This window comes from Bos indicus, chromosome 16, assembly GCF_029378745.1.
Source record: "Bos indicus isolate NIAB-ARS_2022 breed Sahiwal x Tharparkar chromosome 16, NIAB-ARS_B.indTharparkar_mat_pri_1.0, whole genome shotgun sequence".
NCBI classification, from domain to species: Eukaryota; Metazoa; Chordata; class Mammalia; order Artiodactyla; family Bovidae; genus Bos; species Bos indicus.
In genome coordinates, this window is record NC_091775.1 from 50,066,157 (window position 1) to 50,082,123 (window position 15,967).

Here is a 15,967-nt window from a genome sequence, read left to right on the forward strand (position 1 = left end):
AGGAGGGGAGCCCACGCCCGGGTGAGACAGGTGAGACTGCAGAGAACCGGGGAGCCAGCCAGCCATGGCCGAGGCACCCCTGAGAAGCAAGGTTATGTCCACGACATCGGCTCACACCTGCTAGCTGCTGAGCAGGAGCCACAGGTAACCCTGGCTGTACCACTTCAATCTGTGCACGGTAACACTTACCCGGCACTGAACTGCCTCAGAATGCAGGGACCTGAATCTGCTCTGGATGGTTAGGAAGCAGCATGACGGGGACGCCAGCGCAGGCGGGGATGCGAGGAGGCAGATGCCCTTCAAGGACATGGGGATTCCTGCGGGCACAGGAGCCAGCTGGTGTGGGCAGGGTGGCCACGTGTCACTGTACTCCCTGTGCCCACGGATCAGGGAAGACCCCGCTCACCAGCGTGGGGTGGGGGCCCTTTTGGCATCCCTTAGGGCCCCTGCAGACTCATGCAGGTTATGTTTCTGTGAATAAACCCCCTCCCCTATCGAGTAACTTTCTCCCTCTCTGAGTCTGGCCACCAGCCACTGGGAAGGGGAAACAGACGAGGTCCCAGAGACCTTATTTCCAAGCTGCTGGTGCAAAACCTCCCTGCCCCACCCACATCACTGAGCAAACCTGCATATGCATGGCTTTCAAGTCTTTCTAGAGGCTGAGGGTATCTGGAAGGAAGGCTTCACAAACTGCAGTCCTGGGTCCCCCCACCCCACCCCAGGCAGGCACTCCCATCGCCCTGCTGCCCCTCAGAGGGCCTTCATCACCTTTCCCGACAGCAGGGGCGGGGGTGGCACCTTGAAACCTCTCTGCAGCCCAGGCGGAACTTGGTGGACCTGGACTCCGATGAAATTTAGCCCCTTGAGACCTAGACTTGAGGTCAACTGTTTCCCGTGCTAACTGACTCCGTGTCCAACCAGAATGTGATGTCAGTGAGAACCACAGTCACCACCAGCCTCTCCTGGTGGCCTTCCCCATATCACGTTGGAAAAGCAGGGTCCCGTGATGCTCAGGCTGGGATGCAGGCAATGCCCAGAACTCAGCACCTTATAAGCGTATTAACCCCACGCTCAGCCCACACACAACCACACAGTGAGGAGGGAGAAAGCACTGAGCTAACGATGCAAATTCACACCTTTGGCAGCTATTCCTAACGTGTCACTGACGTTTGTTTAGCCAAACGAGCTGAGGGGGCGATGGAAGACACCTGGGAGCGAAAGCCAGGAGTAAATCTGCGGCGACAGACGAATTCACACTTTCCCTCCTGGCCTGAGCATCCCCGGTAAATGTGACCATGAGCTAAGGTCCATGACCCCCACCCTGGCCCAAGGGCCTGGAGCTCTCAGAATAGACCTTTTCTCCTTTGTGTCTTTCTTCCTGCTGGCCCAAAGGTCCTCATAAAACAGCACTTTCTCTGTCTTACTGGAAATTTAGCCTTTTCCAGGCTCTGCAAATCCCTGGGTTTTTACTCAAAGGCCATGATCACTGTGATGCCCATGCCCAGCGAACAGCTTTGTCCCAACACAGCCAACTAGAACTTCCAGGCCAGGACACAGTCCTAAATGTCCCACTTAGATTGTGGTTCCGTTAATACCCTTGGGCAGTGTGCTCCACGTGTTGTCAAGGCAAATGGGGATCACAGCAGTTCTCAAAGCAGCAGCTTGGTGGTACCTCTGCCCTGGCTTGCAGTAAACGTCTGCGGTTCCCCGAGATCCCAAGCCCCCTAGCTTCACGGGAGCCCCCCACCCCTTACAGCTGTCAGCCGAGCTGTGTGATGTGGACACAGTATTTCTTACAGCGCTGAAGTGCGGTACACACACAGAGCTCTGTAAATGTTGGATGAATGAAACGAATGGTACTGATGGCAGTTACAGTGCGATCGGAAGGCCTCCGGGGACCAGCCCTGGCTGATCCTGATGAATTTCTAGCCATTTGATGTCGATGCAACTGGAGGCATCAGGAGGATTTTGCCTCATATACATTTACATCCTGACTACTTCCTAAGACGATTCAGAGTTGCTAGCAGTAAAAACAGAAGCACAGTTAGATTTTTTTTAGAACACACACATGATTAATTGAAGATAAAAGACAGCAGCCCAGCATGGAAAGCCAAGTGAACAAGGAAAAACAAGATCAAGAAATTCTGAATAAGGACGCCTCCAAGTTTCCTGTCAGGGAGGAAAAGAGAAGTGGGGAACAGCCATGAGCTGGGGTAGGGCGCCCTCACACAGGTCTCTCCGTGGATCCTGAATTTGCTGAAATGTGAACTTGTGTAATAGACCCACCGTTGACCCCTCTTCCCAGTAGTTTGTAGGGGATTTGAAGCAGAAAATGACCTCTTATTCTCAAAGGCTTTAATGTCACAGACTGATTAGCCTGCAAAGCAGCTGATGGAAGCTGCACTGATATTTAACTACCAGCAAGACCTTATATAGGGCATCCCTGGGCTCCCACACCCACAGATTGTTGTTCAGTCGTTCGGTCATGTCTGACTCTTTGCAACCCTGTGGAATGCAGCATGCCAGGCTTCCCCGACCTTCACCATCACCAGGAGTTTGCTCAAACTCATGTCCATTGAGTGGGTGGTACCATCCAACTATCTCATCCTCTGTTGTCCCCTTCCCCTCCTGCCCTCAGTCTTTCCCAGCATCAGGGTCTTTTCCAGTGAGTCGGCTCTTTGCATCCAGCATCACCTCCTCCAGAAAGCCTTCCCTGACCATCCTGCCTCCACAGAGACTGTTTTCTGCACACTAGTGGCCCTTTGGAACTTGTTGGCACTTTCTCTGCTCACAGGAGGTATGTGCACCTCTTGTGAGCCCTGCAGGACTCTGAGCCTACACCTCCTTGTTAGTCTTCATGTCCTGAAGCTGCCTGGTGCCTGGTAGGACCTTGGCAAATTTGCGTGTAATTGACTCGTTCAAGGAATTAGACGGCTGCACAGCTGTAGCGCTGTGATTGTTCAACTGAGTCAGGCAGGAGAGGTGAGCTACTAAGGAAACTGTCTTTCAGGTCAATCAAAACGTTAAAAATCAGGCTGTGAGCTTTTTCTTTTTTCTAATCACTGCTGAAAGTTATCACATTTTTTTTCCTTCATAGGCTTTTAAAAGAGAATTTTTAGGCTCACAGAAAAATTGAGGGGAATGCACAGAGATTTTCCATGTACCTCCCACCATCAGCATCCCCACCTGAGGGACGCATTTTTTACAATACATGAACCTAGGCTGACATGTCATTATCACCCAAAGTCTACAGTTTACATTAAGCCTCACTCTCGGTGCTGTACATTCTATGGATTTGGACAAGTTTATAATGATAACGGGGTTCCCTGGTGGCTCAGCTGGTAAAGAATCAGCCTGCAATGCAGGAGACGAGGATTCGATCCCTGGGTCAGAAAGATCCCCTGGAGAAGAGACAGGTTCCCCACTCCAGTATTCTTGGGCTTCCTGGTGTCTCAGATGGTAAAAAAATCTGCCTGCAATGCGGAAGACCTGGGTTCAATCCCTGGGTTGGGAAGATCCTCTGGAGAAGGGAACGGCAAGCCACTCCAGTATTCTGGCCTGGAGAATTCCATGGACAGAGGAGCCTGACGGGCTAGAGTTCATGGGGTCATAGAGTCAGACATGATTGAGCGACTTCCACTTTCATAATGATACGGGCTTCCCTGGTGGCTCAGACAGTAAAGAATCCGCCTGCAAAGCAGGAAATGTGGATTCAATCCCTGAGTCAAAAAGATCCCCTGGAGAAGGAAATGGTTACCCACTCAGTATTCTAGCCTGGAGAACTCCATGGACAGTGGAGCCTGCAGGCTACAAAGTCCACGGGGTCACAAAGAGTCAGACACGACTGAGCAACTAACAGTTTTCACTTTTTTTCATAATGACACGCAGCCATCGTGATGATATTGTACGGAGTATTTTCAGAGCCCTAAAAATACTCTATGCTCTGCCTACTCATCTGTCCCCTCCCCAAGCCCCTGGCAACCACTCATCTTTTCACTGTCTCCATAGTTTTGCCTTTTCCAGAATGTTATATTGTGGGAACCACACAGTATGCAGCCTTTCAGATTGGCTTCTTTCACTTGGTAAAATGCATTTAAAGCGTCCTCCTTGTCTTTTCAAGGCTTTGGAGCGCATTTCTTTTTAAGCACTAAATAATACTCCATTGTCTGGACGCACTGTAGTTTATTATCCATTCACCTCCAGAAGGACATCTTGGTTGCTTCCAGGTTTTAGCGATTGTGAATAAAACTGATATAAACATCGTGTGCAGACTGAGTGTGGACACAGGCTTTCAGCTCCTCTAGGTAACTACCAAGGAGCATGGTTGCTGAGAGGGATGCTAAGACTCTGGATTTGTTGGAACCTGCCCAGCTGTTTTCCAGTGGCTGCACTGTGCTTCAATCCCTCCAGGAACGAATGAGAGTTCTTGCTGCTCCACGACCTACTGAAAGCTTTTTTTTTTTTTTTTCATCTTTCTTTTAAATATAAAGGGTCAGGATATCAGAGACAACCCCTCATCATATAGGCCAGTATCTGCTGGGAGTAACTAGACACACTCCAGATTAGGGGTGGCCTTAGTTAATGAACCGACAGACTGCTAATCAGTGGAAAATTCTCTTCTGATTTCTCGCCTGCCCTGTGGTGTTCATAAAATGCAGATACTGAGCTGTGGACACACAGGTGTTTCAGCACTGAGACTGTGTCTTCGTTGAGAAGACAAAGTTTCCTTGGAATCTTCCATCCTCAGCTTCTTCTGATGCATCATCACCACCATCTATCTTTTGTCCAGTGCTTCCCGAGTCCCTGCCAGCATGTCCCAGCCACGGGCCAGGGTCCTAGGACATTGTTGTGAGCAGGACACAGTCCCTGCCTTCAGGGAGCTTGCGATCCACCTGCGGGACCAACCACCAACGAGGACCAGCATCCTGCCATCATGAGACACCCCTCTCAGGGCCCCTAACCCTGAAAGGGCAGGGGGTACAGCCGTTGAGCAAGAAAAAGAGACACCAAGGGCGCCGAGGAACCCAGAAGGATGCTCCAAGGCATGATTTTGGTTCTGTGTTCTCTGTGTGCCTTCCAGGATGGATCACATCCTGAAATGGCAGCTGGGGAGGTGGGGAGAGCAGAGAGTCCAAGCACGGCTCCTCCACCAGGGCAGAGCCTCAGGAAGGGTGACCCTCTGCCCAGGCGGGGGCTCCTGCGTGATTCCTCCTGGGGAACCTGAGAGGTGCTTGGGTCCTGGAGGAAGAGGTGACTCACGATCCACTCCCACTCTCCAAGGAGTCTTACCTGACCCCGCGTGGGTCTGACATCCCAGCTGCTGCCCCTGTGTGGCTTCTCCCTGTGGCCTCTTGCTCCAACACAGACTGATGGCTCCTTGTGTGATTATTCCACCAGTGCCCAACCCCCTGCAGGGCCAAAAGACTAAAAGGCAGGCTCCGTATGAGCTCACCACCACTGCCACCCCAGGCCCAGCTTGGTGCTGGCCACAAGAGAAGCTCAGCAGACACATGGAGTGAGCAAGTGCAGGTGTGTGCCATGTGGTGCTCCCAGAGAGAGGGCAGAGCCAGCTGGCACCGTGTCCTGGAGCAAGAGTGCATGATGCTAAAAAACAATTGGCAGACTGACTTCCAGTGGTTAAGACGCTGAGCTCCCAAAGTGAAGGGCACAGGTTCAATCCCTGGTCGGGGAACTAAGATCCCACATGCCCCAACAGCATGACCAAAAAAAAAAAAACCCAATTGGCAGACTTAATTTGGGGGTTTGAGGGGGAACATTTAGTAATGTCCCCCAACCAAGAAACTGAATCTGAGTTGAGCTTTAAGGAATGAATTTGCTGAACACAATGGGTGGGGGCTGGGGAGAAACTTTTCCAGGTGGAAAGAACAGAGCATGCAGGGCGGGGGCACACAGGGGAGTGGGGTGCACAGCAGAGCGGGAGGGGGTGTACAGCAGGGCTAAATGGATCCAGACAGGGAGCAGCGGTGGGCAACCTCACAGCGCCTCCTGTGCACTTATTCAACCAACACTCATTGAGTAGCCGCTGAGCCAGGCACTGTGCTGGGCCATGCAGGTCAATTAGGACTGTTGGTCTTCATTCTAGAAGCGGTGAGAAAGAGCTGAAGAGCATTAGCAGAGGGGCAGGTCACCGTGGATCAACGACCATTCTGGCTGCCAAGGCAAGAGGAGAAGGGAGACGGGGAACGTTCACTGAAGGACTCGGGCAGTAAGGGCCTCGGGGTCAGGCCTGAGCGGCTGGGCGGCTGGGAGTACCACTCACACAGACTAGGGGCAGGAGCACGGTGAGGGAACAGCTGAATGTGTCAGCAACAAGAGCCCAAGAGCACCTTAGGGAGGTTAAACCAGGGTGACACTGAGAGGATGTGGTCCAGCTCATCTCAACGGACATTAACCATAACCACCTGGAGCCAAACACTGGCTTGTGACCATCAACCCCAGGTTAATGAGAACTCAGAGCCCTTAAGGAGCCCGAAGTAGAACCATAGAACCTAGCTTATTATGAAACCCACTCCAGTGAAAATGGGACGTTCATGCTCAGTCCTGTCTGACTCTTTGCAACTCCATGGGATTTCCCAGGCAAGAATACTGAAGTGGGTTGCCATTTCCCTCTCCAAGGGATCTTCCCCACCCAGGGATCAAACCTCCATCTCTTGTGTCTCCTGCATTGGCAGGGGAAATTTTTACCATTGTGACATCTGGGAAGCCTGAAAATGGGACAGGTTAGGTATTTAACACTGTATCACTTTGCTTCTTTCTTAGCAGCTGACAGTGATTATGTTCGCTTCCTCTTCAAATGGATTTCCTGCCAGTCTGCATTAGTCTTTTTTCCCTTCCCTGTGCACCATGGGGAATAACCCAGTGAGAAGCAGGGGACTGGGAAGGAAGACGGACAGGCCAGGTGGGTTAGCTTGTGCAGGAGTGTGCAGTGTGTACCCTAGGACTTGATGCACCGCGGAAGGCAAAGCCCCAAGTGCAGTCTATGGGAAGGGGCTCCCCCTAATAACAAAAGTCAGATTTCTAAAGACGAGACAGTCTGCAGGGCTTTTTGGAAGATCCTGAGGGACCCTGCTTTTTATGTACTAAAAACGGGCATCGACTGTTTTTCCAGGCTTCGGGGGTCATTCCGTCACAGCAGAGCATGAAACCTTTGGCAGAGCCAGGAGACCACATGAGTGAGGGTCCCTCGAGCGGTACACACGTCAACCTTTACACTTTTAAGTGCAAAATCGAGTGTTTCTGATAAAACTGCCTGATGTAAATGTTCTCACCTGTTAGAATAATAACAACAAAAGTACACAGCACAGTCGTTTATTCTGCGTCCCTGATGAGAAGGTGGGCGGTTCCCGGAAGGAGCCTCCCGCGGGCACAGAGGCTGGTGTCTCCCGGCTCTGGAGGCTCGAAAACCCGGCAGACTTCAGCCTCGTCCGTGGACCTGGCCCCGTGGCGCCGACGCCCGCGCCCGAGACCCGGGACCCAGAAGGCAGGTTCCCGCCCGTCGGCCGCCGCTAGGTGGTGCGGCCTAGCGCGGGGGGCTCCACCCGGGAGCTCCACCCGAGGGTGGCCGCCCCGGAGCTCGCGGCGGGAGAGGCCGCCGCCTTCCGAGCCCCCGCGATCGGGCTCGCCGTGCAGCCCCGGGCCCGGCCCGCCTCGCCCCGCCCCCGGCGGCGGGCAGTGCGAACACGGCCGGGGACGGCCTCGTGGGCCCACTTCCAGGGACTGTAGCATCGCGCCCGGAGCCCAGAAGACAGGGCCGGCACCGGGGAAATTCAGCTGCCCGACTCGCATGGAAGAGACCACCGCGCAGGACCTTCCCGCCCACCTCCACGCTCGTGGCCAGGGACAGCAGCCAGGGTCCCTCAATCTGGTCGCCACCGCCCCACTTAAACATGGAGACCGCAGAAACTACGAGGGAGGCGCCCCTTATAATCATGGCCGCCGCCCCACTTAAACATGGCGGCGGAGAAACCTCAAGGGAGGAGCCCTTCACAAACATGGCCGTCTCCCCGCCCACACGTAAAACGCCGACTCTGTTGGATCACATACCTGGGGACGCCGAGCTGTGATTGGCCAGTCTTCTGGTGGCGTCACACGCCGCGGCGCGAGCCAAGGGCCGCCGAATCTCTTCTCCGGTGGAAAGGATTAGGCTGGGCGCGGGGCCTTGGCTGCGGGGCTGGGAGCGGCAACGCGCCGCTCACACTCATGAGGAGCCGGAAGGTGAGGGGGGCGGAGGCCGCGTGGGAGCTGAGGCTGAGCCACAGGACGCCTCGGAAGGAGGGGGGTGGGGTCTACGCTTGTGTCTCGACCCCCGGAAGGGGTCTCCCAGGCCACGCCCCCCGGGAGGGGGGGTTCTCTCGGGCCACGCCCTTAGCGCCCCCCCCCCCCCCCCCCCCACACACAGAAGCACACACCAGACACACAGGCGCACGTACCCTACACCCCCCGGCTGGAGGGCTCTGAGAAGGATGTTCCCAGACCAAGTTCTGGAATGGGGGGCTCCCTCTCCAGAGCTAGTCTGAACCCCCGATACTCTGACGCTGCCCGGCCCGGAGTCTGTCAGCCCAAGTTGGGGCACACGACGAGGGGTCCACCCCGGAGGGTGGAGAGAATTGAGGGGCGGTAGCTCCTGGTACTGGTTGCCGTCGGGCGGTCTAGGGCCCGGGACTGGATACGCCCTGCCTATGGAGGTGGGCCTCTTGGGGATGGGAGCCGCACCTGGGCTCTCCTGGTCTGTTCTCCTTTTTATTGTTTGTACCTTTGACTCCAAAGTGGATCTCCTGAAGACCCCATGTGGATGGCACTTTCCCAGTCTGACTTCCCTGCCTTGTGATGGATTGTTTAGCTCCGCCGCTTGGGGATTCCCAAGAATCCTCCTGCAATGCAGGAGGCGCGGGTTCCATCCCTAAGTGGGTAAGATCCCCTGGAGGAGGAGATGGCAACACACTGCAGTATTATTGCCTGGAGAATCCCATGGACAGAGGAGCCTAGAAGGAGTCGGACACGACTGAGTGAGCTCTTGCGGTTTGCAAGATCTTCCATAGTCCTTGAGTTGCAGCGTTTGTAGTGTTGCATCTGACTATAGATCTCTTTGCAGTTATCCTACTTGAAATTCAGTTATTTGAGATTGCTGGGTTTGTACATTGTTCTTCAATAAATTTGGGAAGTTTTCAGCCCTTATTTTTTCCAATATTTTTTGTACTCCTTTCTTCCTGGTACTCCCATTACATGTATGATGGTTCATTTAGTGGTCTCTGAGGCTCTCTCCATTCTATTTCATCCTTAATTCTCTTTGTTTTTCCGTTTGTGTAACCTAGCAATCTATCTTCAAGTTCTCTTATTCTTCTGGTCCATATCTATTCTTGAGCACTGCCCACTCCAAACCCACCAGTGAATTTTTAATTTCAGCTATTGTAATTTTCAACTCCTGAGTTCCCATTTGGTTTTTTTATAATGTCTGTTTTTTTTTTTATTGATAATCTCTTATTTGGTATGAAGTCATTAAATCTTTAATCATGGTTTCTCTTAGTTCTTGAACATGTTTAAAATGGCTAGCTTGAAGTTCTTCTCTGATAAATCCCGCATCTGATCACTGTCACAGGCAGTTTCTTTTACTTGCAATTATTCTAGTGTTTGGGTCTACATTCCTGTTTCTTTGCATGCTTCCTAATTTTCTGTTGAAAACTGGACATTTTAGATACTATAGGTATCTATACCTATATAGATATCTGGGTACTGGGTCCGCCACCCCTGCCCTGAGTGGTAACAAGCCCTCTGAGGAGCGGTTGCACCCTAGTATTTTAAGGACTATGTAGAAAGCACCTAGACGCACCTTGCTGCTACTGGAGGGCCTACACAGCACACACCCCAGAACCCAGCAGGGTCTTGGCTCAGTCCCCCTGACAAGCCACCAGGGCTTTCATGTGGTAACTCTGGTGGCAGAGCAGGGAGAGGGGCTCCAATGAGTGTGTGACCCAAGCAGGGTTCTCTCCCGAGTTTGAAGTGGGAGTGCTGCTCCTTTTAAGGCTGTTCAGCACGAGCAGAACCTGAGCATCAACACTTGGGTGATGGCAGCTGTCACGAGGGCCAGTCCATTTCCCTCACACCCCACCTTGAGAAAGCCAGTGTGACCCGGGATCAATACGTTTGGAGTTGGACTCTTAACTGTGAGACCTATTGGCGTCATGTCTGGGGCTCTAAAGAGCTCCAGTGCCACTGTCCTTTATGTCTCAGTGCAGAAAAGAATTCAGCAAGAGCAAAGTGATGGATAAGAAGTGATTATTAGAATGGATGCTTGTGCAGTTTACGAGTGGGTGGAAGAGGGGGTGTTGTACCCTGAGAACTTAGGCTTTAGTTTTATAATCAAAGGAAAAGTGGACAGGGAGAGAAGAACTTTGTCTTCCTTGAGTAGACATCATGCTTCCATCATCAGCTCCTCCTCCAGGCTGAGCAGGGGAGTTTTCTTGTCCCTATATGGTCAAGCAAGGTCCACAAATTATTGTTTTGTGTATGCAGAGAGCACATCCTAGGGATCGTTACCTTACTGAGCTCACTGGGCAGGACATGGGGCTCACGTCACCACTGTTTTATTGTCTGGGGGCATGTCTTATACTTCTGTCTCATGGTTTTGTTGCTAAGCAAGCCTGCTTTCTCGAGTAATTGCTGACTTAACAGGGGTCTTTTCCGTATTTTTTCCATTTACAATCTCCTAGTGGGATTCTCCAGGCAAGGATACTGGAGTGGGTTGCCATGCCTTCCTCCAGGGGATCTTCCCAACCCAGGGATCCAACCTGTATCTCTTATGTCTAAGGCTCTGCGGGTGGGGGTGGGGGTGGGGCGGGGCAGGGATGGGTGAGAAGCTGCTGTTAAAGGTTTCTCAAGGAGCTTGTGTGATTTCTGATCTCTCCTCCACTTTGGCACGTGTTGCCCCCCATCCAGCTGGTCGGTGTCTCCAGGTCTCGATTACGGTGACTGGGGGCTGTCTAGCTTGCCCTCCACGACTCCCTCCTCCCAGTCACCCACCTCTCTCACTTTCAAGTTCTCACCTGAGCTTTCGTGTGTTGTTTGCTAAGTGTCTAAGTGTCCCCATCCTGGAACAGAGAAAGCAGTTAGTGAAGAAGCGGGTGAGACTCACATAAAGCCCGGTCTCATCTTCATTTTGACAGACGTGCAGGTTGTTGGCTCCAGGGAAGCTGAGGGATGCCCGGGGCGGGAACTCCCTTGTCATCTTCGCTGCTTTTCTGAAAACCTAAAATTACTCTTAAGTAAAATGATTGTAAAGTAATTAACCTCCAATTAAAATAAATAAATTTAAATTAAAAAAAAAGGAATAACAGTGGTAATACTGATAAAAAAAAGAAATGATTGTAAGCTTTATTGTTTTAATTAATCTTTTCCTTATTACTAGAAGACTTGATTTGCCTTCTTAGCGAGGTGGCGGTGGGGTGGTTTGTCAGCATCGAGGTCTGTCCACCAGCAGCTGGAGCGCCTTCAAGCCAATGAGATTGGGACCCCTCCCCTGAGATTTCAAGGAGGGGGCATGGAGGGGTGTCTTTTGCTTTTTTTGCTTTTTACCAAGAACTCTGGACACCCTGTAAAAGTTCAAGAACCTTCTGAGCAGGGACACAGGCTGCTGTCTTTCCACAGTCAGTAAAAACATGGGGGTGGAAGGGCCGTCTCTGAGTCTCTGACTGGCCTCTGGTCTGGCTCAGCTGGCAGGTGGAGTGCGGTCCTCAGCGCGCCTCCGAGCCCGGAGCTGCTCAGCTGCGTCAGCCTCAGCCCAGGATACCCACGTCACCACGTCTGCCCAGACAGCATGTCAGGTGAGCCTCACCCCTCAGAGACAGGACTGGATGGAGTGTCTACCTTTCCATGAGACATGTTGCATTAGAAAGCCTGGGGCGAGGCCAACAGACCAGCATGAAGGTCACGGTGCTGGGACCGTGGGAGGATCCACCTCAGGGCTTGTGCTGCCCTCTGAGGGCAGTGGGCTCAGCAGCCTCTGCCAGGCAGCCTGAGCGACGTGGGCATGGGCTGTGCTGCTCCCCACTGTGGGCAGGTGAGGAGGGAGGGGGCCCGTGTCTGCCGTCCAGGGTCTTGCAGGCTTGGCAGCCAGGCAGCCCCAGCTCCTGGAGCTGCTCCCTGAGCCACAGCCTGGGGTCTGGCTGGACTGGGTCTCACAGCCGCACCGGCCCATATCTCCCAGGGCACTGCTCCTTAAAGCTGCGCTGAGTCAAGTCCCGTTCCTGCGCCCGGGACACAGAGCTCTGTCTCCTGGGAGCCCACGTCCCAGCAGAGACAAATGGAAACTGGTTCTTGGGTTGTCGTTTCACTTGTCACAGCACCCTTCGGGGGCAGCACTGGGCATGTCTGGACTCTCTCCCAGCCATCCATCTGGACGCTGCCCCTTCACTGGAAACCATGAAAGGACCCTGTCCTCGAAGCTGTGGTTCCAGCAGGGACACTGTCGGCCAGGAGCAGGACAGACAGCCTCCAGGGTTGAGGCGTGTTAATTATATGCCATCTGCTTTGTACACCAAAACATGTCTGGTGTCCCCTTGCATGTTCTCTCCTGACAGACTCCCTCATCACACAAAGCCACCGACAGGCGGACGTCCAAGAAGTTCAAGTATGACAAAGGTCATATTGTGAAGTCAGAACTCCAGAAACACCGGAGTGACAGCGCTGCCACACCCTCCGAGACCCCGGGTACACACGAACCTTTGGCGTCGGCCGAGGATGGAGCCTCGCTTCTGGGAAAGGAAGCTGGCGGCTCCACTCCCCAGGGGACAGCTGGTCCCCTCCCAGGGCGCTGTGGAACCGAGAGCGATGCCAGCCCGGCAGAGACTGAGAACGAGCCACTCCCACCGAGACATGGGGCCCCTGTGGGAGGAGAGTCCAACGGTGGCTGCCCCGCTAGGGACGGGGCGGCACTGGACCTGGAGCAGGGCCCCGGGGCCCCACTGCTCATGGACGGCAGTGCCCTTCTGGACGACGATAGCAACCAGCCAATGCCTGTGAGCCGCTTCTTTGGAAATGTGGAGCTCATGCAGGTAAGGCCAGTGCTTCTCTCCCACTCAGGATGGGCATCCCCAGCAGACCGCACGCTGGGTCCTGACCTCGGTCCTCACGTGTGCACGCTGCTTGGTGCGGATCACACACAGTAAGAACTCTCACTGGGGAGGAGAGAGCAAAACAGATGCCAATTTGGGGCCCCACCCCCCTAAGTCCCAGAACTGATGCCCTGGTGAGTGCAGGTGTGGGCAGGCCTGGCCCTGTGTGCGTCTGGGCCCTGCTGTGCCATAGGAAGTCGTGGCCGTGGCCTGTGGTTCTCAGGGCAGCTGCCCACACTTGCCGGGCTGGCTCCTGCCTTTAACCCAGGGCCTCTCCTTCCCTCCATCATGCAGAGGGGAGTTGAGCCCACACGGGGCTGGAGCCAGGGGGCTTATGCCAGGTGTTTTCTTCCCTCCAAGGACCTCCCGCCAGTGTCTTCATCCTGCCCTTCCATGAGCAGACGCGAATTTAGGAAAATGCATTTCAGAGCCAAAGACGACGAGGAGGATGATGCCGATGGTGCGGAAACGTAGAGGGTGAGAGGCACACGCTGATTCTCTGCACGTCTAGTACCATTGACAATGATGATTTTGCAGATTACGGGGTTTATTCAAAACACGTCTCCAAGAGGACGTGCTCATAATCAGCACTCAGCGCTGACCCACACAGGTGGGCAGTCCCTGCGGGAGGCTGGTGCACGGGGGCTGAACGTCCTCAGGTATAAAGCTGCTGTTTCCACGGTGATGTGTTTTCTCCCATCTCTACACGTGGTGGTGGGTTGAGCAAACTTCTCTCATAAATGAGAGACATCTCTGTCAAGAAAACTCTTCACTCAAGCTCTCTACTTTTGATAACATGCAGGTTTATTTTCCATAATCAAAATTTGATCATTCTTATGACTGATTCAATGCCGGTTCTTAAAGAACTCTCCTTATTTCCATACACAAAGTTTATGTTTACCTTGGACATTTAGCAAAATCCATATGGAAAAGAAATAAAATATATTTTGAAAATGTTTTTAAGGAAGTTTTCTGTCCCTTGAGCTGTATTCCTTCCGTGAGAAAGCTCATTCTGTCCTGTCTTCTTTGCTCAAGGCTGGCTTGGCCCTCGGGTCCATTCAGCAGCTGGAGGCTGGGGGTGGGTTGGGGGGGCGCCCTGGGTACAGCCCCCCAAGCTGAGAGCACAGGGCTGTGGACTGGAAAGGACACAGCCCCTCTGGTGAGGCCGTGGGGTCTGTGAGGTGGCAGGTGTTGGGTGCGTCCCTCGCCCGTGTAGTGGGGGGTCGCTGTCTGGCGAGGCCATGCTCTTTGTGGTGCGGGGTTGCTGGGCACCACTGCCCAGCTGAGCTAAACCGCCAGGGTCCTCGTGTCACGGGGCACCTGGGTCACATCCCTCCCAGTGGGCTCTGGAGAGGGACGGGGGCCTGCTTGTCTGCCACCACCTCCTGTCACTGGCTGCTGGCAGAGGACACCAAGGCCAGGGACAAGGAGGGCATCCAGGAGGAAACCTGTCCTGAGTGACTGGCACAGGAGGGGAGCGGCCTGCAGTCCCAGAGGCCGAGCTAGGTTTGTGTGAGTGAGTAGCAGTCTCGCTATTTCTGGGCTGGTAGACACTCCTGGCTCAGTCATGATGGCCGCTAGACTCCATCCCCCTCAGACGTCCTGTGAACTACGTTTGGGAGCAAAATGGAGTTAAAGCACCCAGTGAGGCCCCACACTGTCCTTGACAGTCCACAAAGCTGCCCCGAGGTGCCTGTCACTGCAGTCACTCTGCCTCCATGAGACCGCTGTCCCATCGGCAGCCGTGACGGCCCCTGCTCTGAATCGTTCTGTGATTTACTGACAACAAACTGCTTTAATGATGGGACGATGCTGCTTGTGAGGCACTTTGGAAGCAGCCAGGGAGAGTAATTTACAGAGATTCTGCCAGAATGACTGTTGTGACTGCAGCGCTGGGATGCCTGGGATGCTGATTTCAGGGGATTTTGTGTTTCACCCACACTGGCTCCCAGGAGAAGCGTCAACCCTGCAGGACGTGTGCCTCCTCATGTTCCCACCAAAATGCAAAATGTCACCTTTAGTCTTGGAAGCCCAAGGTCTGGCAGCTCGCGGTCCTCAGGGAACATGGAGAGGGTCCTCCCCAGCCCCCCAGGCTGCCCTGTCAGCCCCGGGCAGCTTCTTACACGTTCTGAGCTTTTCTATCTCTAACCCACGATGGATGATGGTACGGTAGGTCGTCCCGCCCACCCTCCAGTACCAGCTGTCACCCCTAAGTCACAGCTGTGGTCTCTTGTGGTGACTGGAGGGTCACGCTGAGCACAGGGAATGCCCTGTGGACTCTGCTGGGTGTTGGAGGCAGGTGGCAAGTCTGTGTCTGTGGCAAGTCTATGTCACCAGAAGAAAACTCCAGGTGTCCCTGTAAAGAGAGGCTGGGGCAGTGCGACACATCTGGGGAACCTGTTCTGTACTCACACGTCCAGACAGCACAGAGAAGACACCCCAGCAGGCCAGCCCAGGGTGACAAGCAAAACAGGAGGAACACGGATCAGGCCCGGGATGAATTAAAGTTTCGAAAAGCACATTACAGGGCATGTTAAGTTGCTCTAATTGTGAGTAATCTGAGGGTGCATCCTGCCCAGGGTGTCTGGGGTGGGTAGAATAAGGAGGCAGGTCCTGAGGAAGCTCTGTGGAGCTGCTTTCCAGAAACGTCAGAAAGAGGCTGGAATGGGTGCACCCCCGCAGCGCAGGGTGTTGGGGAGTTGCGGGGGGCAGTCAGTGGAGCTGGCGGGACCAGGGCCCCTGGGTGTGGTTGGGACTCCACTGCACAGATAAGACCGCCGCGCTCTGGGGCATGTGGCCCCTCCCACGTCCCCACTTCCCATCAGACCAGGTCGACACCA

The 15,967-nt window shown here is 53.9% G+C and overlaps 1 protein-coding gene across 1 annotated transcript; it reads left to right on the forward strand.

The window, feature by feature from the left end:
- Nucleotides 1-7,385: 7,385 nt before the first annotated feature.
- C16H1orf174 (chromosome 16 C1orf174 homolog) lies at nt 7,386-14,085 on the forward strand. Its single transcript, XM_019976252.2, has 4 exons — nt 7,386-8,235; nt 11,727-11,837; nt 12,594-13,067; nt 13,488-14,085. Exons 1-4 carry the CDS (start codon nt 7,972-7,974, stop codon nt 13,599-13,601), a joined length of 963 nt encoding a protein of 320 aa, XP_019831811.2. The 5' UTR covers nt 7,386-7,971; the 3' UTR covers nt 13,602-14,085.
- The last annotated feature ends 1,882 nt before the right edge of the window (nt 14,086-15,967 follow it).